The sequence below is a fragment of the Solanum stenotomum genome, chromosome 8, assembly GCF_019186545.1.
Source record: "Solanum stenotomum isolate F172 chromosome 8, ASM1918654v1, whole genome shotgun sequence".
In the NCBI taxonomy this organism is placed as follows: domain Eukaryota; kingdom Viridiplantae; phylum Streptophyta; class Magnoliopsida; order Solanales; family Solanaceae; genus Solanum; species Solanum stenotomum.
Window position 1 is genome coordinate 31,860,827 of NC_064289.1, and position 26,189 is coordinate 31,887,015.

The following is a 26,189-nucleotide window of genomic DNA, read 5'->3' on the forward strand; positions in this document are numbered from 1 at the left end:
GTTCTATATACTAGATAGTAGTTTCTTTTGTATTGTAAGGGTTGTGTCCCTCTTGTGTTGTAGTCATGTTTTAAGATGGCTACCTTAAAACGTAGTACTCCGATTTTGTATTAAAGGTTTAAATGAGGTGACTTTTAAGTCCTGTGTTATATTATGAAAAAGTTTTAAATTTTCCGCTATTTTTCTATAATGAATGCTATGACGAATGCTAAGGGCTTGTATAAGACCTCCAAGAGGTCGAATACGCCGGTAACGACTAGGGGGTGCTCTCGGGTCGTTACACTTTACAGACTTTAACTAGTGGATCCACCTTGACTCAGACTCATAATCCTTACCTTGGCTAGTAGGACACTCTCTTTTTGGTGTGGGAGAAGAATACTAAACTCCATGTTGTAGTTCACATAGTTTAAGTCGGTTAGCAATATCTCCCACATATGACTATGATTTTCAGACTAATGCATGACCTGGTACTATGTTTTCAAAATCAGATCATCAATTTTCATGTTATGTTTACTTAGTCATTCTATTAGCATGTTTTCAGACTTAACATGTTATTATGGCATGTTCATGCACTTTCCTATACACAATACATTCGAGTACTGATCGTATACTTTCCGACCTATATTGTTTCATAATATAAATTCTAATGCATCCCATCAGGCTCGTGGTTAGTACATACTCTTATTAGCCATACACTACTTAGGTGAATCCTCATGGTTCGGGGACATGCCACTTATGATTTCCTATGTTCATTTTAGACTTCCTTATCAATTTTTAGATTGTTCTAGTGAGCTAGGAACTTGTCCAATCAATTTACCTATGTTTAGATGTTATTTTAGACATTAGTATTTCCGCACATGAGTCGTCGTATTCAGATTTCTCTATTATGTTATGTCAGTCATTTGAGACTTTATTTCCCTTTCCATGTCATTTAAGTTATGCATGTTTTCCTAGTGTCATGCTACACAATATGGTTAGCTTGGGGTCACTTATGGCTCTAGGTTCCATGTTACGTCTAGGGGGGGGGGGTCATCTTGGGTAATGACAATAACAAAGTCCATGGTGATGCACTCCCACTTCTACTTCGAAATGTGTAATCGTTGAAACTCACATCCAAGCCTAAAATAGTTGACTTTCACCTGCTGTCAACACAAGCAACGAGACACATTCTCCGCGATATCTCTCATCATTCCACTCCACCAGCAATGCTGCCTCAAATTATGATACATCTTTGTGCCCAAACAAGTTCAAAGGAAAATGTTTTTTATGGGAATATTTTTTTAGAAAAATAAGTGAATCTCTTACCTATTTTTTGTGTTTGATATATTTATTTTAAAACTATTTATATATAATCTAATCAAAATATTAGAGGAGGTGATGTTGAGGTAGGGACATGAGGTGACGGAAATGGGGCTACAACATTGGGGTGTTGTTGGAGGAAAGAGTATACAATCAATGTAAGAAAATCATAAAACTTATTTTTTCTACTTTCATCGGGAAAAAAATGAAATTTTTAGTGGTGAAAATAAAGAAAAAAGATATGAGTTCCATTTCCTTTAAAATAAAAATAAAAATTGACCATGGTAGCCGGTAGAGAGTGTTTTAACTAATTTGTGGGGTGACACTCCATGAAGCTCTAGGGCAATAGCGTTTAGAGGAAGAAGAGCAAAGAGAAGGAGAATAGGGCAAACAAGGGAAGAATGCCTTTCATATCGAAAATAGAGAGGCAATCAGATTACGGTTCCTTCAACTCAAGTCACCCTATTGTCATTGACAATGGCGCTTCCTATTTCCGTATTGGGTATTCACTCCTAAATCCCCCAATTTCTCTCTCTGTTTCTATCTGTATTTGGTGTGCTTTAGCTCCGCTTCTTGTTAATTGACAGGTGGGCAGGTGAGAATGAACCTCGCGTTATCTTCCGGAATATTGTTCAGAGGCCTCGTCACAAAACCACTGGTATGTTTATGTATTAATTGGAGCCACATTTTTCATGATTTTACTAAACTAACAAGATTTTAGATTAAGGGTCTGTTCATTATAAAGGAAAATGCAAAAAATAAGTGTGTTTTCTACTTATTTTCTTGTCATCCCTATTTATTCGAGGAGTTGGGTTGGGTAGGGGTCTGACCTAGTGGAGTGGGGTTGAAAATGAGGTGTGTTGGAGGATTGGGAGGACACAATCGCTGCGGAATGCTATTTGTAGAACTTATTTTTTCTACTTTCACTAGGGAAGTCATTGTCTTCAGTTTTAAGGAACTTGTTTTCTTAGAGAAATTATTTTCTAAATTTTTTTAACTACGGATAATTGGAACTACCCAACACACCCTAAGTTAGCTAATTGAGAAGGGGAGATGTTATTCACAGTGGGTTTACCGGTTGTGGCAATAAAACGAGTGATGTTAGTATTTTCAATTGTTTGGCTTGCCTCTAGATTTCTATCTTGTTAAATGTTAATCCTTCTGCTTTTACTTTCTTTTGATAAGTGAAAGGAACATTCAGGAGGTTTAACTTAACACCTCTTATGGAATCTTCACGTTTTTTTTCCATGTAAAATAAATAAATCATTTTCTTGTTTCCGAGTGTACTTGACAATATGTATTCATGTATCAACAATTCAAACAATCTTCTTGATCAAGACAAATGTGGGTCAACCCTGAAAGATTCCACAGAAGGCCATGGAAATTGAAGTAGTTATTAACGTACATGGAACGAATAACAATTACAACATAATGGTAAGCTAGTTACCATTCACTTCTCAAATTTCACATAAAAAAATAACATTACATTCACTTAGTAAGTTAGTATCGATCAAAACAACATATAACATATGAAATGTGATAAACCACCAGTGAACGAAAATATGAGCACTTGGGCTTTCTTTAGGATAAAAATGAATTGGTCGGGTCAGCTATTGGGTCTATTTTGGCTGGGTTGGATTCAAAACTGGTTCAGATTGCTAATTAGTGTTTTAACTATTTTTTTCTCAAAACTAAATTTGCCAAGTGCTCCAGCTCACATGTGCATCCTTGGTACCACCTGACATAACCCAGATGAGTCCAAAAGAAGATAAAACATGTTCCAACTATCTGCTGTTATTTTACAATGTCCTTATAAAAAAAGAGGTGTTTAAATCTCTATATCCTTCTGACACATGTAGCATCTATTAACTATGCAAATGGATCTTCTAATCAGGTTGTCTTGAGTTAGAGTTGCTTCATTGAGTGCAGTTCAATTCAAACAGGATGTCTAAAGTACTCTCCATTCTGCATAACTGGAACATTAGGTTGAGTCATTGTGCTGGTTATATTGTCCTCTGTGATGGATTTCTCTTCCGCACATGAAGGATAGAATTGATTCTAAAGGCTTGTTTGGCTTATCATCAAACTTTTACTGATCGTGTAACTAATTGATCCTTTGGTAGTTGATTTAAAAATGATAACTCATTTGGAAGCAATGTCAGGACCAGTTTGGATGGTGAGTTTACTGGAAGTTTCTAATTTGACTAGTGCTTAATTATCCAATTATGATTAATAATATTCCATAATGAAGTACACAAGGGTATGACTTTAAGGTCAATGAAGTTTAAATGCACCAAAGGAGACCAAGGTTCAAATCCTTGTAGAAAAAAACAGTTAGGTGATTTCTTCCCATTTGTATAAGTCTTGGTGGATAGAGTTACTCCATACCTGTGCCAATGGGAGGTAACAACTAACAAGCACTTGGTAGATTTATCGAGGTGCGAGTGACCTGATCTGAACTCAATCTTATTAAAAAAAAAGTTCTAAGATGATCAGATTATAGTGAAGTGTTTGGTGAAGAAATGATCTAAATTATTTCGTGCTAAACAACCCCTATGTAGATATTATTAAATAGTCGAGGTGCGTGCAAGCTGGCCTGGACAGAACTATTTTCAGGGGAAAAAAAGTTCCCAATGAACAGTCTGTAGTGATGTTTAGTGAAGAAATGATCAAAATGACTTCTTGCTAAACATCACCTACCATGAACATGTTTTTAAATATTGAATGCATATAATACATCATCATTTCATTGGTGAATATTAGCTTCAGTGTTTTATTATGCTTACCTTATTATATTGCAGGTGAAACAGTAACAGTTGTTGGTGATCACAATCCTGCGCTACTGAAGTACTTTGATTGCACACGTTCAGGACCTCGTTCAGCATTTGAGAGCAATGTTGTTTATCAGTTTGAGATAATGGAATATGTAAGGGTTTTCTATTTTGTGGGGATAGTATTTGGGTAAATGGTTTTTCTATGTTTGTAAGCTTGACCATGAAATTTGTGATGTCAATAAATTTTATACCCGAACCCCCTCCCAGATAGAAAGATCAAACCATCTACCAGAGTATGAAACTATCAGGATAGCTGACAATTTATCTAGACATTAGGTCTAACTACTGTGTTCTATGACCCGTTCCTATTTATCAAGAGAGAACACCCTCTTTGGATTTTAACTGTAACCTCTTTGGGGTGTTAGGCCAAGGTGGCAAGGCAAATTCATGATCTAATTTTAGAGTGTCAAGACAGTGCAATCTGACTAGAATATTAATGCGCGGCCTATTGTAGCGCAACACTTTTCAATAATGATTCATTCCCTACATTTTGCTGGCACTGATGCCATACGTGGTGTTCTTGGTGTAGATAGTTGGATGCATAAATTTGGTTTATGTGATGCTATGTTGCTAACCTGAGTCTGACATATGAAACAAATGATGGTTACGGATTACTTGGTCTTGTTGCATTAATCATGTTGCCGTAATGTTTTTTGAAAAGGTACTCATGTCATCATTATGTTTTCCGTATGTAGATCCTGGACTTTGGGTTTGATCGATTAGGTGCTGATCAGTCACAGGTATGCTAGCTTCCACCAACTTTTTCGTAGGATGAGATAGATCTGATGTAACTATATTCAGCTTGGTTTATTTAGAATCTTTTGGTTCTTACTTTTTCGAGAGAAACTTTGAAATCATTGTTGTGGCCTTTGCTTTGACTATGGCTTCTCTTTGATATAAACTGTCTTTGTTGGTCTTTGAGGTTTGATGATCATTGTCAATTGTCAAATTATTTTGTCTTCTTTTTTATCTTTTATCTTTACCTCATAATTTTTATCCAACTGTAGTTTCTAGGAAGCATAAACAGGATGCAAATTGATATGCTTACACTGAAAAGAAATTGAAGAAACATGGACTAAGCAAGCATCATATAAGGTCCTTATAGTTTTACGTATATGTCAGAATAAAAAAGAGACCTCATAAACTCGTTAAAATTGGCAGAAAAATATTTATGGTAAAAGTTGTCTGACCTTAACGACATCAATATTTATACTTTACACAAGTAAGTTGTATGGTATGTACTATTTTTGGAAAGGGGAATCTCCGACATTATCCTCTTTTCTCATCTCTCTTTTTTCCCCTTTTGTAAGATATTCCGTGTCAATTGATGTGCCTCCATATCTAGGTTTTTCGAAGTCATGGCCTTTAACAATTGGGTGATGATATATTGTCGCGATTGCATTGCAAATGCATAAATGAAGAGATGCACTTCAGTTTGCATACCTTTGTTTCTCATAAGGCGTACACATTATACCATATATGCACAGAGATACCACTACTCAAGCTATTTGCCCTACGATCCATCTTTTCACTTCCAAACTGATTATGAAGGCATAGATTATGGTGCATAGCATGTATATTTGGGGTTCAGTGGGTGATGTGACGGACAGTCAGAGATTTGCTACTGTAATATAAGGAGAGCATGAGACTCGACTGCTCTGTCACTTATGTAGACAATATATAGAGAGTGGAATAAAATTGTGCCAGGGTGTTGAAATTTTTTTTTGTAGACAAGAATGAAACATTTTTCTTTTTACATTGTGAAGTTATGAAGCACATATGATAATCCAGTCCGCTGCCTAGATGCTCTTTCTGCAGAACCCTATCCTTGTGTAGAATTCTCCAAGTATACATCCTCAGTTTCCCTATTATATCATAAGAACCATTATCTTTATTGAACAAAATAATTTGGACTGGCAAAGCTAAGATATTTAAAATATGGTGAAAGGCAAACCTTGATTTTGTGCATTTAATTTTTGTTGTATATATCCTGTTGTTAAACTTCAGCTTGCAGTCCCTTAAACCAATACTTATTCAAATCTGTGGCAGGGCAGATTGACCATCCTATCTTAATTACTGAATGTGCTTGCAATCCAGTTCAATCTCGTGGCAAAATGGCTGAGCTTCTCTTTGAGTCATATGGAGTTCCTTCAGTAGGTATGAACACCCATATCAGTTGCCCAGGGCTGTTGTGCATTGCTTTGGATTTTTGTTCATAAAGTCGTATGGTGTTCCTGTAATCATGTCGTCTTTTTTATCATCCTAAACCTAAGGTTGCTTTGTTTTATCATGACCTTGTTGAAAGTTCTTTCATTGATGACAATAGTTACTTGGTTCACTTCTCACCAAACAACAGTTTGTTGATTTGATAATTGAGAACATGACTTTCTGTGGCATTTATGTGAACTTGTTGCTCACGGTAGGCATTTTTTTCTGTCTTGCAGCATTCGGTGTAGATGCTGCATTCAGCTACAAATACAACCAACAGCTTGGAATTTGCAATGATACAGGCCTTGCAATCACCTCAGGATTTACCACATCTCATGTCATCCCGGTATGCTTTAGAGTCCTATCGTGCAGCTGTAGTGAATTGACATGGTAGTAGCATTGTGCTTTATCTATTTGAAAGGGGAAAATAAATTATGGGTGGTGTTGATGTGTGTGACCATCTCATGTAAAATTTTAAACCGGTAGAGAGCACCTTTGTATCTTCCCCATGCCCCTCACCTGTAGGCTTGATTCCATTTTAATGAGTCAAAAACATGATTTTTTATTTTGATAATGAATGGCGGTGAGACTAGAGCCTAGAACCTATGTTTGCTTTTATATCATGTTATTAAATAGACCTTGAGTATAACACAATCCTAGTCCCACACCATGCCAGTATTGTCAAAAGCGAAAAGCGCAAAAAAGCGCTAAAGCCCTGATGGAGCTTAAAGAGCAAAGCGCACTAAAAGCGTGGGATTCACTAAAAAAAGCGCACTATGAAGAATTTTTAAAATATATAAAAGTGCACTATGAAGAGTTTTTAAAATATATATATATATATATATATATATATATAGATAGATAGATAGATAGAGAGAGAGAGAGAGAGCGCGCATAATAGACACAAAAATAGTAAATATGTAGTGCTTATAGTGAAGATTGGTTCATCAAAACATATGTTGCTTATATATTCCAATTCTAATCACTAAAATAATATTCTTCCATATCATCTTCCTCAATAGGGATTCTCATTGTATCAGTATCACTAGATTTATAGCCTTCAATCTCTTCTTCCCCTACTCATCTGAATCAACTCATCTTCTATGTCAACACGTGGAGCTTGGGAGCTTGAGGCATTAGTTGTAATAACTTCCGACTCTCTTTTGTCGCCTTGTGTATGTCAACACATCCTCAATGCCCGACGCTCTTGAAACATCACCCCAAGTTAAGTTGTCATCACCAAACTTTACCCATCTTCCCAACCAACCATTCATTACTATGATCAATGTTATCTAACGAGATTGGATCAATGACACTCCGCAAGTCATAACGAGCTTTAAAGCACGATTATACTTAACATACACTAGATAATTCAATCTTTGATGCTCCAATCTGTTTCTTTTTTTGGTATGGATCTGTTGCATTGGTTAGTGTTAGTAAATTAGTCTAATTGATTAACTATGCAAAGAAAAATTAATAAATATGATGTATACCACTACAAGTACTTAGTACTTACATGCTCAAACACACTCCAGTTACGCTCACATCCAGCAGAACTAGCCGTTAAAGCCAAAATTCTAATGGCTAATATTTGGAGATTGGGAACTGAATTACCATATAAATTCCACCATTCAACTGTAAAAAGTGTTATGTAGACATCATTATGTATAAGTTATTACCTAAGTACTAAGTAAGAAGTAGTAAGTAAACTTTTAAACATAAACTAAATAATTAAGAATTTAAATGTTATTGTATTCACTTACCAGGAGATCTTTTCGTTCTAGCTCTTTTTGCAATAGGAAGGCCAAATTGTTGTTCAGCTCTTGTGTACAATGGTATCTCTGATATGATCTTGTCTTGTACTTCAGTGCTTGGAACCAATTTTGCAATACAAGGATACAGCCCATCTGTTACTTCTTGACAATTCTCAATAGCTGGATTTTGAAAGAACTCTGGATTTAAATAATGTCCAGCAGCATGTAATGGATGATGCAATTGGCATTGCCATCTTTCATCAATAATCTTAAAGATATCTTTATATTTTGCAGTATTCCCTTCAAATGCCTTTGCAATAGCCTCCTTAACTCTATCCATGGCTTCATAAATGTACCCCACGGCAGGTTTTTTCTCATTATGAGCTAATCACAACACTTTAACAAGAGGCCCCATTATCTTCAAAATATTAGAAACCTGACTCCAGAATGTTGCCGTCAAGACAGTATGTGTTGCACTTTCCCCCCTTGGTAACTTAGCCCACCTACTAATCACCCATTTGTCAGATGTAAACATTGCTCGCAGATTTGTTTTTTGACAATGCAACCGTTGCAAAGTCAGAAAACTCGTTGCAAATCGAGTAATCCCACATTTCACCAACTCTTTATTCTTAGTGAAATCTCTCATCATATTTAAGACTCCTGAGTGTCTATAAATGAAACCGACAAGGGCAATTGCTTTTTGGAGGGTCTTCTTGATGATAGGAATCCCTATGTCTTCTTACATAAGATCTATACAATGAGCTGCACATGGCGTCCAAAATATGTGTGCTTTTTTTCTCTGTAACAGTTGACCTATAGAAAAAAAGGGTAAATAGATATGTTAAAATTTAGAAATCAAAACTTTGATCGATATTAGAAAGTAAAACATAAAACTTAAATTTTTAAAGCAATAGATTCTTACCAGCCAACACAAAGTTGCTACCATTATCACTTGCAATTTGAACTACATTCTGTTCTCCAACGCGTTCCACGTATCTATCTAGCAATTCACATAACTTCTCTCCGGTCTTAACAAGTGAGGAAGCATCTATCGACTCAATAAACACTGTTCCATGTGGAGAATTCACCAAAAAGTTTATCAAAGTTCTCTGTTTTTTATCTGTCCAACCATCTGCCATAATGGAAGTTCCATACTTCACCCATTCTTCTCTATGTTTGTTTATAATCTCATTAGTCAACTCAACTTCCTTCCTAAGTAATGGAACTCTTAATTCATGGTAGCTTGGAGGCTTAAGTTTGGACCATACCTTCCTACAACCTAATTGCTTCCTTAAAACTTTTTGAGCGAGCTACATTGAATGGGATCCCATTATCATAAAAGAAGCGAGCTACTTTTTGAATCGTCATTGCTCTTGCTTCTTTATCACATGAGTCTTTGATATTTGTTTGCCCAAGTGTTCCACGCTTTTGTAGAAATACATCCATAGGTTCCTTTCCTTTGGCCAGTTTCTTATTAGAGCCACTAGGAAAGCTTCCGCCGCCTCTTTTCTTATGATTGATCTCTTGGACTTCATCTTCTCCACCAACATTGTCTTGATATTCAAACTCATCAAATTCGGGAAACTCGTTAGTATAGATTTCCTTCTTTTTTTTTTGTCTCCATGTAATTTTTCAGTTCCTCTCTAACCTCCTCTGGGCATTTTTTACACTTTGCTGCATTTCTAAAGTTTCCGATCAAATGTTGTTTTGCCCGATTAATTCCACCCGTGGTTGTTTTTCCACAAAAGTTGCACGTGACTCTTGTAGTGTCATCAGGGTCCTTCAAGTAGTTATATTTCCAACCAGGATCCCTTGTATTGCCTTTAGACAAGCCCTCTGCCATTTCTACTTCTAGAAAAAAGGAAGGTTATAATATAGCAGTTATAATTTTTAAATAATAAATAATAATACACAACAAGAACAAAAAAAGGGGACACTGGACAAGTTCTTTGTTATTTTTAAGCTGCAACAAAAAAAGTATAAAAGAACTTTGCATGCAATTATAACACAGCAAATAATGAAATACAACTACATATATATGCGGTCCACCACTATGGCTATATGGCTTCTAAGAAAATTATCTTTGTTATTATCCTCTTACAAGTATTAAATTTTCATTGATCATTATTAAAGTTAAGACACCATCAGTCATTAAACAAGGACAAGTGTCCCATATTCCCATTTATTTTTAAATTTTCTACAAAGATAAAAAGGAGTATGAAATATTGAATGTTTAGCATCAACAATTTATGAAATCAGTAAAAAGTAAGAAGAAATAAGAGAAAGAAGATACATGTATTTGCTTGCTGCTTGTTCTGCCAGCGGAAGAAGAATCTGATGGTTCTTTTCTGTGCTTCAAGCCTTCAATTCCTCGTCTTCTTATAGTTCTTCATCATTTTTTTGTCTTTTAGAGACTCTATGACTTCCTTAAGTGTAGTCTAGGGAACTGGGACAAACACTTTATAATAATTTAAAAGGACCCCTTTTTTTAAACTAATGTTTTTTTAAAATAAATAAAAAAATTAGAAGGGCCCATTGACATGAGCCTCGCCTTAGGTCATGCGAAGCAAAGTGTATTTGCACCTCGCTTTTGCGCTTAGGCGCGCTTTTAATTTCACTGCACCATGCAAAGCGAAGCCCGATATTTAAGTGGTGAAGGGTAGAGGGGGGGCCCATTATCCATCGAGTTTTGAAGGCTGTGATTGGTCCAAAGGGCGGGTCACAGGCGGATTTCTCGGTTATCAAAAAAAATAAAAAATAAACGCAATCCCAGTCATCTTACTTAGGATCTTGAAACTGATTGACGATTCTCACTCACTTAAAAGTAGATATTAGATTATGAGGTTGTAACGGAGATGAGATAATTCAATTCTGCTACTGTTGTTCAGTATCTCCCAAACAAATTAGAACTAATGGGTGAGTTGGGCTAAATTTAGACGAGTCAAAATAGGCAGAGTTGATAAATGTGCTGGTTAATGAGGTCACTGAGGCTATAAGATGGGTTGAGTCAAGATGGGCTAAACGATGGGTCATAGCCCGATCCACCCAACTATTAGCATGTTTTAATTTCTTGTTTCATTTTCAAATAAAACTACTAACTTTTTTCCGTTTATTATGGCCATATCTAACACATGTCACAAAAAAGTCTTCTTAAAAATATTTTGTCAAGGTTTCTTGTGGATTAATTTAGGCTATATGTAACCCAAATTAGATGGGTTGAATTGGGCAGGTTGAAATGTTTGGGCTAATAAATGGGTGGAGCAAGTAATTAACCTGCCCAAGCTTGGGCGGGTTCATGTATTCATAGGCTAATTTTCCAACCCCTAGTTAGAACCTCCAAGTAAGGGTTCCAAAGTAATCACAAAACTCTTAACCCTAACTTTATCAAAAAAAAGTAATCACAATCGCGTATTTTTGGGGTGGCCCAGTGGTTTGGGCTTGGGACTTCCGTGTTGGAGGTCTCATGTTCGAAACCCCTTGCCAGCGAAAGCAAGGGGTTTGTCTTCTGGGTCGAGCTTGTTGCACCAGGCTTGCCTAGTGCAGGTTACCTCTCCTATGTGGTTTGTTGGTTTGTGAGCTATTGCATAGAAGCGGGGGTTTCATCCTGTGCGCATCCAAATGGTAGCGATTGCGGGTTTTCCTTGTCATAAAAAAGAAACATCAAAATCAAGCTACATATTGTTGGATTGAAGAGAGTTCTAACCAAAAATAAACAACTAACCACCAAATATGGCCGAAAAGGTTGGGCAGGAAGTAAATTCCAGATGTTGCTGGAAAAACTCGTCGGGTAGAAGACCTGAGAACTACCAGAGAATCAACAAATATTTTGCAAACTAAACGGGGGGATGCAATGTCTAAAGCGTCTCCACTAACGTAAATCCGCAGAAAAGATGTCAGAGAAGAGAGATCTGGCCGAAAACAAGTTTGTAACGCTGGAACCCTACCTTGGTGGTCGGAAATTGAAGGAATTTAGATGGGTGGTCTCAAAATAGACTAGCGAACCCTAAGGACCAGAGGCGTATCCAGGATTTTGAGATGATGGGTGCACTATTATAAAAAAGGTTGATCTATGATATAAATTTGATCGGTTCGACATTTAGGCTTTTACTACTGAAAACTGTTAAAATTTTAGGTCTAAAATTAATTCTTATATATATATATATAGCAATTACCACTTAGAGAAGTGCTATCTAATTTTAGAAAGAAAAATAAAACAAGATAAATATAAAATTCAAATTTCTAACCTCGCGGAGAGAGGTGCACCCAATCATAATCGCATTATGTGATACTTCAAGTGTGGGTTCACACATCTATATTTCAATATTTTTTTAAAAATATAACACTACTATATATGATCTCAGGAGGGAACCATGGGTTCACGTGAACCCAGTGAACCCCCCTTGGATACGCCTCTGCTAAGGACTAGAAGTGGTTTGAAAAGGGTTTACTCACCGACGTGTGAGACTGACGTATCACAGGATTCGAAATTGCCAATTGTGCGTGACAACACATACGATGGTGTTTCCATATTTGGCGAAGCTTCTTTTTGGAGTTCGGTCGCCGCAGGCTGAGGAACCTGGAGTGGTGTTGGTTTTTGCACAATACTAACGAAAACGTTTTTGATGCTAACAACCCTTAAGTTGCTCGGAAATTGCACGAGGATAAGATTTTCTTGGCAGATGTAGCTGGTATGTGGCATAGTGATATTTTTCACTCAAGCTCTGAAACCATGTTAAAGTTTGTGACCATCTATATCATCTAAAAGCTCAAGTTTTGTTAGAGAGAACACACTTTTATTTACTTAATGATATCTTCAACAAACCTTTATCACATGTTAAAAGGTGCCAACCTTGTCCCTGTTTGACAATGCCAAATGTAAAGCAAGAAGGTGTCTTCTTTGAAAGATGAAAAGGGCCAAAATCTCCCCTCAACTATCGAAAATGGGTCACAATTTTACCCACCATTTGCATGTGGTCCAATTATGCCCTTGCCGTTAATAAATTGGACCGTCTCTACCCTTAAAATCTAATAGACCTCCATGTCATTTTTTTACCCATTTTAATTTATATAGGTGGCAAAATAAAAATCCATCAAACCTGTCCCACTAACCTAATTACCCATTTCAATGACTCGGACCCAGAAGAGTTTTTCTTCTTCAGTACACCCCCGGATCTCACAGTCACACTTTTCTCCATCTTAATACGTTAATACATGAACTAAATTTCAAAATCCCCACTTAAAAGTCACATTTAAATATTGCCAAATTTATTCACTGCTTCAAATTATCCCTTCATGAGAAAAATTGGCGATCATTACCTAGCCGGGAAGTTTTACGATTTGCCAATTTCATCAACAAATTAAAGTTCATTTACACCGGTGAAAAAACCGAAAAAACCGAATCAACAGAGAGAAAAGAAAAGAAAAGAACATTGGTTTGGTTTCTAGGCATGGTTATATATATGAGAGTACAAAACAAAGATAGAGAAGGGACAAAGATAAAAGTATATTGTATAGTAGTTGTAGTTATGTCAAAGAAATGGTTGTCTACTAAGCTGGTAGAATTTGGAATATATTTTTTTAATTTAATTCGAAGAACTTTAAGATATTTCCCAAAGAATTAAAATGTAATCAGCAATTCTTTTAACAAAGTTAAAAGGAGAAAGGAGTAGCGCATCTGAGTTTGGAATTTTTCACACTGCAGTTCAGATAGTGCAATAGGCCTTTGTGGACAATTATCAAATTAAAAGTTTTGATAGATAGTGAAAGAAAAAATAGTAGTCTGTTGTTGTGACTGGAATGGGTAATTGGGTTGGTGGGACGGCTTAGATACGTTCATGGGTCTTTATCTTTATTTTCCACTTGTATAAATTAAGATGAGTTAAAAAATGAGACGGAGGTCTGTTAGTTTTTAAGAGTGAAAATGACCCACTTCATTAACAGCAGGGGCAAATTTGGGACAATTTGCAAAGAAGGGAAAGTTGCCCCATTTTTCATAGTTGAAGGGAAATTTTGGCCCTTTTAGCATTTTTCAATTGGCGCAGGTCCCAGTATGTGAAAGAGATCAATTTAAGACCCCATGCACTTTCAGGCTAAATTTCTGCTTGACATATCATGATACAGTTTTTGCTAGTGGTAGGCTCTCATTTCTCAAATATATGATGGAATTTGTTGTATTTTCAGTTTATAAATGGAGAACCTGTCTATGAAGCGTGCTGTCGAACTAACGTTGGTGGCTACCATGTCACTGATTATCTGAAGCAGCTTCTTTCACTCAAGTACCCTCATCACATGTAGGTGTTATAATTCTTTGAAAGTCATGATGTTGCTATAAACTTTTGGCTGCTTCTCAGGCTTCATTTCTTAAATGCTTAAACAGATCAAAGCTTACATGGGAAAGGGTTGAAGAATTGAAGATGGAACACTGTTACATAGCTGCAGACTATGCTTCAGAGGTTCAACTATTTCAGGTAATTAGCACTTTATCTCTTGCCCAGCCTCTCTAATCTGCTTAACGGAGGTAAAATATTTGATTTTATTGTGTCAGAGGGGGGATAAAGAAGCTGAAGATAAAACCAGATGTTGGCAACTTCCTTGGACTCCATCACCAGTCGAAGAACCTCCATCAGAAGAAGAAATTGCTAGAAAGGCAGCTTTGAAGGAGAAACAAAGTCAAAGATTGCGTGAGATGGCTGAAGCGAAAAGATCCTCAAAAATAAATGAACTTGAAAATGAATTAAAAGGTTTGGAATTCCTCTTAGAGGAGCTCAAGGGCATTGAGGAGGATGATGAAATTGTGTCGTTCCTTGTGAGTAGAGGTTATGCTTCTAAACGTGAAGTGGAATCCGCTTTTGCAAAAGTTACTCAATCACTTCGGAAGGCCAAGGGTGAGCAAGTTCCAAGTGAAGAGAAAGTGGATATTTCTGCAGCTGAGAAGTATTATCTCATTGATATACCTGATGATGAACTTTCGGCGGAGCAGGTATGCTCGTATATCGCCATATTGGTAGTCACTGTTGTTGGGCAGTTGTATATCAAAAATTCTTTGTGATGGTGAAGAACTCGATATCCAAGTCTTTTTCCCTTTACTTTCTGAATATTGTGGTGTTACATTAATGCACTTCGTATGAGAAATAAACTCATGTCATCATAATGTTTTAATAGCTCAACTTTTGTGAGATATTATACTGTAATTCCCGTATGCTGTCTCTTGAACTGATCTGGTACTTTATGTAGTAGATTTAAAAAAAAAGAGAGCTGTTGCAACTAAATTTATTGTCGCAATTGTCTCTTCCATTTCTCTTGGCCAGCATTGTGCAAAATCATCTTCCACTTATTTTCATTTTTTTATATTAAAACTTTTCAACTGAAAATGGAAATACTGAAACTTGTTAATAGCTCAAGGAGAAGAGAAGACAAGTGTTCCTGAAATCCACAACTGAAGCACGGCAACGAGCTAAACAAAGGCGTCTGGAGGAGGAGCTAGAAAAGGAGAAGGAAAAGAAACTTGAGGAACAAAAGCGCATGTATGTTGTATTTCATGTCAGATAATACTTGAGCTAGCTTATTCTAGCATTAATTAAACTTGTTTACAATGATGTGCAGTAGTATCCGTTTCTTCTCAAAATGGATATATGTATTTATAAAGATGAGGCAAAAAATAACATACTTTAATTACAGTTTTGCTGCATACTGGTATATTCATGTTTCAATACACCACCAACAACAATATACCTACTGAAATCTCACTAAGTGGGGTCTGGGGAGGGTAGAGCGTAAGCAAACCTTACCACTACCTCATGGATGTAGAGAGGCTGTTTCCAATATTTCATGTTTCAATATCTCTTTATTTTATAAATTCATCTTGTGTTGTGTAGGGAAAACCCAGAATGCTATTTGGAGCAGTTGCGAGCCAAATACAAAGAGCTCTCTGAAAAACTTGAGCAGCGAAAGCGATTGAAGACAAATGGTAACCATGCAAATGGCAATAATAATGTTTCTGGAGGTGTTGGTCGCGGGGAGAGGTTGAATGCTGCCCAAAGAGAGAGGATGCGTCTGTTAACAACGGCAGCATTTGATCGAGGGAAAGGTGAAGATACGTTTGGTCAAAGGGATGAAGATTGGCAACTCTACAAGCTAATGAGTAGAGATAATGACGATGATGACGATGATAAGCCAGATCATGATGAAACTGAGTTGGCTCGCATCTCCTCTAGGCTTCGGGTCAGTATGTTTTCTTGACACTTTGTTTGGCGTTAGTCTCTGTGTTGGATTGTTCTTTAAAGGTGTATCCTGATGTAACCTATCTGCACAGGAGATCGACCCTACATTTTTTCCAGGATCAGAATCTGGAGCGTCTGCCTCAGAGGTGCCACGTTTCCGTCCTCTAACAAAGGAGGATTTTCAAATCATACTTGGGGTTGAAAGATTTAGATGTCCTGAAGTTTTATTCAATCCCAACTTCATTGGGATAGACCAGTCAGGGTTGGACGAAATGGTTGGAGTGTCATTGAGAAGGTTGCCTAGTTGGGTACAAGGCTTGGAGGATAAAATGACAAGTTCAATACTTGTGACTGGCGGGAGTTGTCTCTACCCAGGTATGGGTGAGCGCTTGGAAGCAGGAATTCGGATGATCAGGCCATGTGGAACTCCTATAAAGGTTGTCAGAGCAACAGATCCAATTATGGATGCATGGCGTGGTGCTTCGGTGTATGCTACTGCTATGCAATTCCCACAGCAAACATTCAGTAGAACGGATTATTATGAAAAAGGTGAAGATTGGCTTCGTAGATACAAGTTCAAATACACAATCTAATCGTTCAAGTTGAAACTGATAGATTTACATAGGTTTAGTACACCCAGCGCGAGCTATGTTATTCGAAATTACGTGAACTTGCACTATGGAAGTGTTGTTCACTAGCTAATTGTTTGTTATACCTGCCATTTGACACCAAAAAAAAGAAGATAAGTTAATGATATTATATGATGGTTGTATTCAAAATTCTATTGGACTATGCCGTCAAACGTAGTTTCATTTCAACATCTAACTCACAATTCCAAAATGGATAATTCAAAAGAGGTGCTTTGCTTGTTCTGTCAGTAGAGTTTTTGCCAAGTCTCTTTTTGTTTGGCAAGTTTTCGCAAGAGTAACTCTTTTAAGAGGCTGAGGTAGCATTATTAGTTGCAACCAAACTCTTTATCTTTTCAATTTTGGAGAAGAAAAGTTTTTGTTGCAACTTGTTTGAGTTAATATCTCAGATGGAGTACTTAACTATTAATAGTTCACTTAAAAAATCACTTAATTTTTGATAGTTTACTTAGAAAGTCACTTTCAACTAACTAAAATTTTGTAATATACAAAAAAATAAAATTAACTGTTTTTTAAAAAATTAATAAAATACTTATTTTATTGAATTTTGTTGAAATATAATTTTGTTTTACCTAGTTTTTTTTAAAAAAAAATTGGTACTGTGCTGCGTATTTTTTTATTACTTCTTATGAATTCCAACCTTTTTTTCTTAATCATTTCTTAACATATTTAATTCTAATTATACCATTGCTAAAACGAAAAAGGTTTTTTCTCAGGGGTAAATTGCTACGGTACGTTTTTCAAAAAAATTATAATTAAATAATTCAGTTTAATAAAATAATTAAAATAGCTATCTTATTATTTCTTCAAAAGAATAGTTTAAAATAAAAATTAAATTTCAATAAAATTTTATTAAAAAATTATTTAAATTGATTGAGTGACTTTCTAAGTGAAACATCAATAGTTGAGTGACTTTCTAAGTGAAACATCAATTGTTGAGTGGCTTTTGAGTTATAAAACAAAGTTAAGTAACTTTCTAAGTGAACAACTCAAAGTTGAGTGAATTTCTAAGTGCAATGAATTTGGGAATATTTTTAAAATGTTTTTATCAACACAATCAAACAGAAGAGAGTTCTAAAATTTGTAGAGACAGATATATATCACTCAACTTTGCGATTTGAAGCTTACTCTTCGTTACAAAAGTAAATCAATTATGCTCAAAACTTGCTGAATGAACTATGATATCATAAATCACAAATACCTACTAGTTTCTATGGTAATATTGACATTTCATATCTTGGCAAGAATCCAGTTTTCCACACTAAAATGAAGCACATTATCGTGGATTTTCATTATCTCCGCAATAACGAGAATTCAAATAGAGTGCTTCTTCCCATACCTACCTTTCTTCAATGTTTATTCAAGTTAGTTGTTATTGCACAACACAAAACTTGAGGGGGTGTATTGAGATAAACTTATGGTTATTAGTTTGTTAGGAATATCTTTAGTTTTTTTAAAAATTAGTTTGAATAAGATATTTAATCTTATCTTCAAGATTATAATAAGTTGTTAGATTACTTCCTTAAAATTAGTTGAGTTAGTTACGTTCACTTTGTACTTGAGCAGATGCTAGATTGAATAAAACTCATTCAAGTTTGCTTTTATTCTCAAGCTCTTTAATAACAATTGAATCGATAAATGTATATCATATTTGATTGATTTGATTTTGACCAATAACTGACCAAAATCTACCCCCCCCCCCCCCCCCCCCCCCCACCACCACACCTCTAATAGCACTAATTATAATGGTGAATTACAAAGTAATAAAAAACTTCTTTAAATTCTAGATGATGAACCAGTTACTATAAAAACTACGGAAATGGTTCAAAAATGCTTTAACATATTAGAAATAGTTCAAAATGTCCTCCTTCCACCTATTGGTTCAAATTTACCCCTCCTTCCACATATTGAACAAAAAGTGCCTTTCACCTATTGGAAATAGTTCAGATTTGTCCCTCCTTCTATCTATTAGATCAAAAATGCCCTTAGCATATTAGAAATAACTCAAAAATATTTTCTAATTATAAATATATATGTCTACAATTTTTTTAATATACTTTGCCAATTATTTAGTTTCCTTTTAATTTTTTAAGTTTTTTGTGTAAAGTACGTAGTTGTTTGTTTACATGTTTGTCTTGCGTAATAAAAATACTTGAATTAAATAAACAAAATATATAAATATATGTTTGAATTAATCCGAATAAATGTTGTTTGAAAATATTGTCTTAATCACAGAAAAGGAGAAATTTAATGTATGCCCACAAAGAATACTCCCTCCGTTCCTTTTTATATGTCATCTCTTTCTATTAATAGTTGGTCTATAATACTTGTCATTTTATAAAATCAATGCATAAATTACCATATTCTTCCTATTATACCCTTGAAAGAGTAGTTAATTAGTCTTGGAAATATATATTTTGGTCATCCTAGGAAAACTAATAAGTAATTAATATTCATTGGAGTACTCCATACATTGATTAATTACTCTCTTCAATCACTATTCTATAAAATCTTAATTTGAAAAAAAAAATCTCAACAAACAAATTAAAAATAAAAGATGGAGAAAAAATCTAAAATAATCTTGAAAGTTGAAGCTTTAACAATTTTTTAATTTTTTTTTAGATCAATTGGTGAAAAAAATTAGCTCCAAAAATAAACTCAAAAATTTAAATAGTCATCTAAATGCATTTTAATTTTTGAAATCTAGCATATTCATCATTTATTGATAAGTTGACTTAAGAAAACATTAAATAAAGATAGAAGAGTAAAGTTACTTAATTTCTTAATGCAAATGCAATTTAAAAATGTGACATATAAAAAGGAACGAAGGGAGTAATTTTTTGTGGAGAATTTTTTTCTTTTAACATGTTTCTTAAGAAAGAGTGCAAATACAATATTACTTAACATAAATTATACAAAAATCTTAGTAGCTATAAAAGTCTTAAATTGTTACGTAATGAAAAACAAAGAAGATATATAACTAAACTGCTAATAGTAGTAAAATGGATTAAAATGTTGAGAGTTAATTTATTCAAATTTATAGGCTAAAGGATTTTTTAAAATATTTTAATATTATAAAAATATTATATTTATAAATTCTAATAAAATATTTGAAGACTGCATGGAGTGCAGATATATTAACTAGTATTTCATAGTTGACAAACATATTTTCTTTTAGGTAGAAGGAGAGGAAATTTGAACAATTTCTAATAGGTTGAGGATATTTTTGACTCAATAGGTGGAAAAAAGGATAAATTTGATTGTGGAAGGAGAACATTTTATTGAATCATTTTTAATATGTTATGAATATTTTTGAACATTTTTTGTAAGAACTATTATACAGAAATAGATTACATTGAAGTCCTCCAATAATAATTGTTACTTTTTCTTTCACAATTTTAGAATTTTGCAGGCACAAGATCTTGATAATAACAACTGTCCGTAGAATTTTGCAGGAAGATCTTGATGATTGTAGAATTTTGCAGGCCCATCATCTGTAGATGGTGCCCGTAAAACATTAAAAAAAAGTGTGGACTAATTTTCTAAACTTTTCAAGTTCTAGTCGTAACTTAGAAACTTTTGGGGCATTACAATTGCATGAAAATATTTATTTACAAAGATACACTCTACAAGTATAATTTGGTGCTAATGCATGCATCAAAATCCTTGCATTATTAATACCTAGAAATTCATGACATTAGTAATACACACCTTAATACACAATAGAATTTACATTAGTTATACATTGCATAGTATACCAAATAAAGTATTTACTAATATACGGAGTTAATACATATATTATTTTACTAATATAATATAGTATCAAACAACCCCTTAGCATGTTAGTTTTGATTTTTATGCATTATATTATTTCCTTTCCTTTGGATAAACAATTATTTCAAATTTCAAACAAAATATAGACATAATGTGTATACCTTATTTACTTATCTACGTTAACCTTTTTTTATATTCGATTTTTACAATTATAAGAGAATATATTTTATAACTGCAAAGTGTGGACCTTTTGAGCTTTGGCTAGTCATTTATAGAACCGATTTGGACATAAATTTTAAAATATTTCAGAAATGTATGCTCTTTTTTTTTTTTTTTGAGAAATATATGGTTTGATCATAGATATTATCTAATTCTTGAGAGACTAGTTTTCAAATCCCAAAATCTACTTCAAATCTGTTTTTAGGCCAAGCTATATTATTGTTGTTTTTCTTTAAAAAATAATAATTAAAACTTGCCTCTAAACTTTTATATTATATGAAAATAGCCCCTCTATAACTTTCTATTTATTTTGCTTGATTCGTATGAATTTACTTCAGATTTGTTTTTGCTTATTTGTATAATTTTTTTATCAAAGTCATAAATCTTTTTCAATATATGAGGTCTCTCACCTATTGACGGATCATCATATACCAGTTTAGCATAATTTAAAATTAGCAAGTATGTTTTTGTTTAGTATAATTGAGTATAAGTCACTTTTTACTTTTTTTCATTTCAAAAAAATAAATAAAATTGAAATGAAAATATCTTCTGCCAAAAACTATAATCAACCACATCTAATCTATATAATAATATAAAGCTGAATGAAAGGGCTGCTGATGTGGCATGCCTTATTGATCAGTATTACTATTTATTTATTTTTCTCTTAATTTTGACTTTTTTTCTTCATGTATTTATTAATATTTTAAAAAATATAACTTCCTTCCTCATAATTAGCATAATGGGCAATTAAATTAGGAAAACAATTAATGCTCCACCTCACGTAGCATCAGTTACTTTTATGCTATTAATCACCAATAATTAATTGGCTTCATTCCTTTGCTTATTCCTACTCTATTTTCGGATATATATACTCCTTATACCTTTTCTTTTGAGGTCTCAGGTAAGTGTTTTTCTCTGTTCTTTTATTTTTTTTCTTTTTATTTTATTCTTGATCCTTTAGTTTTAATCTATATATGTTATCATCATCTTATAACAGGCTAACTAATATGGAGTTCTTTTTTTACTTGAAGAGGTACATTTTTAATTAGTGTCATTGTTATTCAAGTTTTTACAAGATTTTATTGTAATTTTTGTGATTTAGGTGTAATTTTTTTGAAGTCGTCAATATATATGAATACGTCTCTCTCTCTTTCTCTCTCTATATGAAGTCGTCAATATATATGAATACGTCTATATATATAATATTATATTTAAATTTTTGCAAGATTTTATTGCAATTTTTGTGATTTAAGTGTACTTTTTTTTTAAATCATTAATATATATGAATATGTCTCTCTATTTACGTAACTATAATTTCGTATTCATATATATTTTTTGTATTACGTCACAATTATATATATAAAAGAAGTGAAATGTTACAATCTTTTTCTCAATTTTTTTAGACATTTTTCTAGATTTTTTAGAAAACGTAAAAAAAAAAACGTCTGTTTCTTAGATTTGCAGGAAACGGGTCATTTATTGCTGATTATTGCCATCTACTATTTTGTCACATTATTACTTTTTCTACCTCTAACATCTCCTTAATTCTCTCTTAATTTTATGTTTTAGTTATTTTTAATTGATAGTAGTAATTACCTTAATAAATGTCAAGAAATATTTCAAGACTTATACATCCACATTTCAACACACAAATCACAATTGCAAGATTTAAATTTTTACTTTTATCTCTTGATTATCAATAGACATAATGTAAAATATTGATATCATTATATATGATTCGTATTTCATAAAGTTTGTATGATTTTTTAACGTTTTCGATTGATAAAAAAAACATTGTTTCAATGCCTTTTAAAAAATAATAGCATTTCAATTGATACCGCTCAAAACTAATTGATAATGAGATCGATGACTAAAGATGAAAACGGCACAATAATGAATATTATCAGAAGAGAGACTTAAGAATTGACAGTTAGATGAAATTAGTAGGAGATTAGAGATGACAAATTTGAAGAAAATAAGATGGAAAAAAGAAAGATATATTTGATTTGTAATATTATTCTTTTTTTTTTTTTTTCAATTTCAATTTTGTAAAAGAAAGGTAAATGAAATGGCAAAGGAAGGTAGCATATAGACGAGATTGTTAGACAAGTTCAGATATTTATATTGTAATCAATTTTTTAGATTTAAATTTAAAATATGAACACATGCATGTAAAGAGATCATTTTTTCTTCAAATTCTACTACAATTTTAAAATGATGATTTTTTTCTAAAAATCAAGTATTACTTATAAATTAGATCAAAACTCAAATTTTAATGTATATAGATATATAAGGTTTAAAATATTTTAATCATTCGCATGTTATAAATAAATTATTTAAAAAATTTATTACCGTGCGAAGCGCGGCTCAATTCACTAGTTTTATAATAAAGAAAATGAAAAGCTGTAGATATATTAAAGCTAGTAATTAAGGTAGAAGTAGTTTGAGGTGAGAGAAAGAGTGAAGCAACAACGGCTAGTGAGAGAGAACATAAAATAAAGGGAAGCAGCAGAAAGTAACCGTTAGGACTTGAAAAGCGCTCATAATATTTCATCAAATCCTCCTTCCTTTCTCACTAAATAAACTATCCGTTACCTTCCTTCCTTCCTTCTTTCCATCAACAACATAGAGGTTTTTTCTATACAGAATTTGAGCTTCCGCCATTGAATTGAGCTGAAGAAAAAACATGGAATCGATAACACAAAGAAGAAAGAGTGGAATTAACCTTCCATCTACAATGTCCGAAACCTCTCTTCGGCTTGATGCTTTTTCTTCTCCTCCCAGATCAAAGCGAACAACCAATTTGGCGTCATCGCCAATGTCCAACAGGTCACCTCGGACAATATCGAACCTGTCATCATCTCCGTCGTCTAAATCTGCAAGTTGCAGTGATAGATTCATTCCTTGTAGATCTTCGTCAAGGCTACACACTTTTGGTCTGGTGGAGAAGGCGTCTCCGGTGAAAGAAGGAGGAGGAAACAATGATGCATATTCCAGGTTGTTGAAATCTGAGCTTTTTGGGGCTGATTTTGGTTGTTTCTCTTCTCCTGCAGGTTCTAAAGGATGTGCTAATTCACCCATGAGTAGTCCCAGTAAGAATATGCTCAGGTTTAAAACTGAAAATTCAGGCCCTAATTCTCCGTATTCCCCTTCGGTGTTGGGGCATACAGATACTTCACTCTCCAACGAGGCTTCTACCCCTCCTAAACCCCCTAGGAAAGTGCCCAAAACACCCCACAAGGTATATATATATTTAGTCACAATGGTTAAATATTCTTCGTTTAATTTTGCATAGTTTATGACTTTCCACTGATTGCAGGTTCTGGATGCACCATCACTTCAAGATGACTTCTATTTGAACCTAGTTGATTGGTCTTCACAGAATGTCCTTGCGGTTGGGCTCGGAACTTGTGTTTATTTATGGACAGCTTCAAATAGTAGAGTGAGTAGAAAATGCTTTTTTTTTTTGTTCTACTTAATACTCTCAACTGAATATTGCATTTCTCAATAGGTGACAAAGTTGTGTGACTTAGGACCGACTGATAGTGTCTGCTCTGTCCAATGGACTAGGGAGGGGTCTTATATATCAATTGGTACAGGTCTTGGGCAAGTTCAGGTACAGAGAGATTGTACACGAATCAATGTCAAGTTTTGTCGAGATATATATTTATTCATAGGGACTGATCAATCAATCTCTTTCAGGTTTGGGATGGAACTCAATGCAAAAAGGTTAGAACATTTGGTGGACATCAAACAAGAACGGGAGTCCTTGCGTGGAGTTCGCGCATCCTATCTTCTGGTAGCAGAGACAGAAACATCCTTCAGCATGACGTTCGTGTTCCAAGTGATTTTGTTAGCAAATTTATCGGTCACAAGTCCGAGGTAATTTTTCACAACATACAACTTCAAATGAAACCAAAGGGCATCTTCTTTTAGAGTCAATATTTTTTTGTCTCTCTCAATCAGGTATGTGGGTTGAAATGGTCTCATGATGATCGAGAACTTGCATCAGGGGGAAATGACAATCAGGTATAGTTATCACACATCTAATCAACTAATTAAACAACAACAAAAGAACATATGCTTAAGTATGTTGGTTGTGAATTGTGATCCACAGCTCTTAGTGTGGAATCAGCGATCTCAGCAACCAGTTTTGAAGCTAACGGAGCATACTGCCGCTGTTAAGGCCATTACCTGGTCTCCTCACCAATGTGGCCTTCTGGCATCAGGAGGAGGAACAGCTGATCGATGTATTCGCTTTTGGAACACAACGAATGGCAATCAGTTGAACCATATTGATACAGGAAGCCAGGTTTGTATATTGTGGGAATTACAATGCCACTTATTTTCCGCCTAGTTTGTGGAAATGTGACAAGATTTATGCAGGTATGCAATCTAGCTTGGAGTAGAAATGTAAATGAGATAGTTAGCACACATGGGTATTCCCAAAACCAAATCATGGTGTGGAAGTATCCATCAATGTCAAAGGTAAACTAATTAAGTTGTTATTCTTTATTTACTCTTTAGATTGTATGGTTTTGGGTATTTTAATTAAATCCCAAGTTGTGACAGGTTGCCACTCTAACTGGTCATAGTTTGCGTGTCCTATATCTTGCCATGTCACCTGATGGCCAGGTATTGCACAATATATTACATGTCTGAAAAGGAGATCGATCGATCACATTATCATAGAAAGAAAGGATCATACTTAAAAATTACAATTTAACGTGGTCTCGCAGACAATAGTGACTGGAGCAGGAGATGAGACACTCCGCTTTTGGAATGTATTTCCATCAGTAAAAACTCCTGTAAGTCAGAATGTCCTCAAGATTTAACCCTTTCGCTGTTAGAAACATGGCATTTAGCGTCTAGTTGTTTGTTTTGTTATTTCCAGGCAGCAGTGAAGGACACAGGAGTATGGTCTTTAGGCAGGACGCACATACGTTGATGTAATTATTGTTGCTGTAAATGGAAATGGAAATCAAGGAAGACACAAATCATACAAATATATTCATACTATTCTTTTTGCATATTTGTATATGCCTGTGAAAACAATCTCCAGAAAATTGATTGTGCTTTTTTAAACACATATTTTATTCACAAACATATTTATGCCTGCCTGTAAACAATCTCCCAAAATTGTGATGCTTTTGTTTTACCTTTTGGCCTGTTGCCTCTAATCTAATTTGGTGCCACAATCACTCCAGCTGGCTATTATTTACATTGTTAATCTCC

General features: G+C 34.3%; 2 protein-coding genes across 5 annotated transcripts in view; both read left to right on the forward strand.

The window, feature by feature from the left end:
- Positions 1 to 17,108, forward strand: part of LOC125872914 (actin-related protein 5) — a 1,108,764-nt gene extending 1,091,656 nt beyond the window's left edge. For 2 of the 4 annotated variants that reach the window (XM_049553710.1, XM_049553709.1), the window contains exons 2-13: positions 1,685 to 1,801; positions 1,887 to 1,957; positions 4,101 to 4,225; positions 4,829 to 4,873; positions 6,188 to 6,290; positions 6,578 to 6,687; positions 14,276 to 14,385; positions 14,472 to 14,562; positions 14,640 to 15,074; positions 15,491 to 15,618; positions 15,970 to 16,315; positions 16,407 to 17,108. In XM_049553710.1, the coding sequence (XP_049409667.1) occupies positions 1,701 to 1,801; positions 1,887 to 1,957; positions 4,101 to 4,225; positions 4,829 to 4,873; positions 6,188 to 6,290; positions 6,578 to 6,687; positions 14,276 to 14,385; positions 14,472 to 14,562; positions 14,640 to 15,074; positions 15,491 to 15,618; positions 15,970 to 16,315; positions 16,407 to 16,907 (2,166 nt within the window). In that variant the 5' untranslated portion in view covers positions 1,685 to 1,700 and the 3' untranslated portion in view covers positions 16,908 to 17,108. Of the gene's footprint in view, positions 1 to 1,603; positions 1,802 to 1,886; positions 1,958 to 4,100; positions 4,226 to 4,828; positions 4,874 to 6,182; positions 6,291 to 6,577; positions 6,688 to 14,275; positions 14,386 to 14,471; positions 14,563 to 14,639; positions 15,075 to 15,490; positions 15,619 to 15,969; positions 16,316 to 16,406 lie in introns of those variants that run through there. The other 2 variants (XM_049553708.1, XM_049553711.1) reach the window with 2 other exon arrangements.
- Positions 17,109 to 23,487: 6,379 nt separating this feature from the next.
- LOC125873042 (protein FIZZY-RELATED 3) lies at positions 23,488 to 26,090 on the forward strand. Its single transcript, XM_049553887.1, has 10 exons — positions 23,488 to 24,195; positions 24,274 to 24,396; positions 24,466 to 24,570; positions 24,657 to 24,836; positions 24,921 to 24,983; positions 25,072 to 25,266; positions 25,341 to 25,442; positions 25,527 to 25,589; positions 25,694 to 25,762; positions 25,849 to 26,090. Exons 1-10 carry the CDS (start codon positions 23,641 to 23,643, stop codon positions 25,900 to 25,902), a joined length of 1,509 nt encoding a protein of 502 aa, XP_049409844.1. The 5' UTR covers positions 23,488 to 23,640; the 3' UTR covers positions 25,903 to 26,090.
- The last annotated feature ends 99 nt before the right edge of the window (positions 26,091 to 26,189 follow it).

Excerpts from the sequence above, each read along its gene's own strand:
- LOC125873042 (XM_049553887.1), top strand. The coding sequence starts at position 23,641 with ATGGAATCGATAACACAAAGAAGAAAGAGTGGAATTAACCTTCCATCT. Across the intron at positions 24,571-24,656 it reads CAGGTCTTGGGCAAGTTCAG|GTTTGGGATGGAACTCAATG; the intron begins GTACAGAGAGAT and ends AATCTCTTTCAG. Across the intron at positions 25,443-25,526 it reads AGTATCCATCAATGTCAAAG|GTTGCCACTCTAACTGGTCA; the intron begins GTAAACTAATTA and ends AAGTTGTGACAG.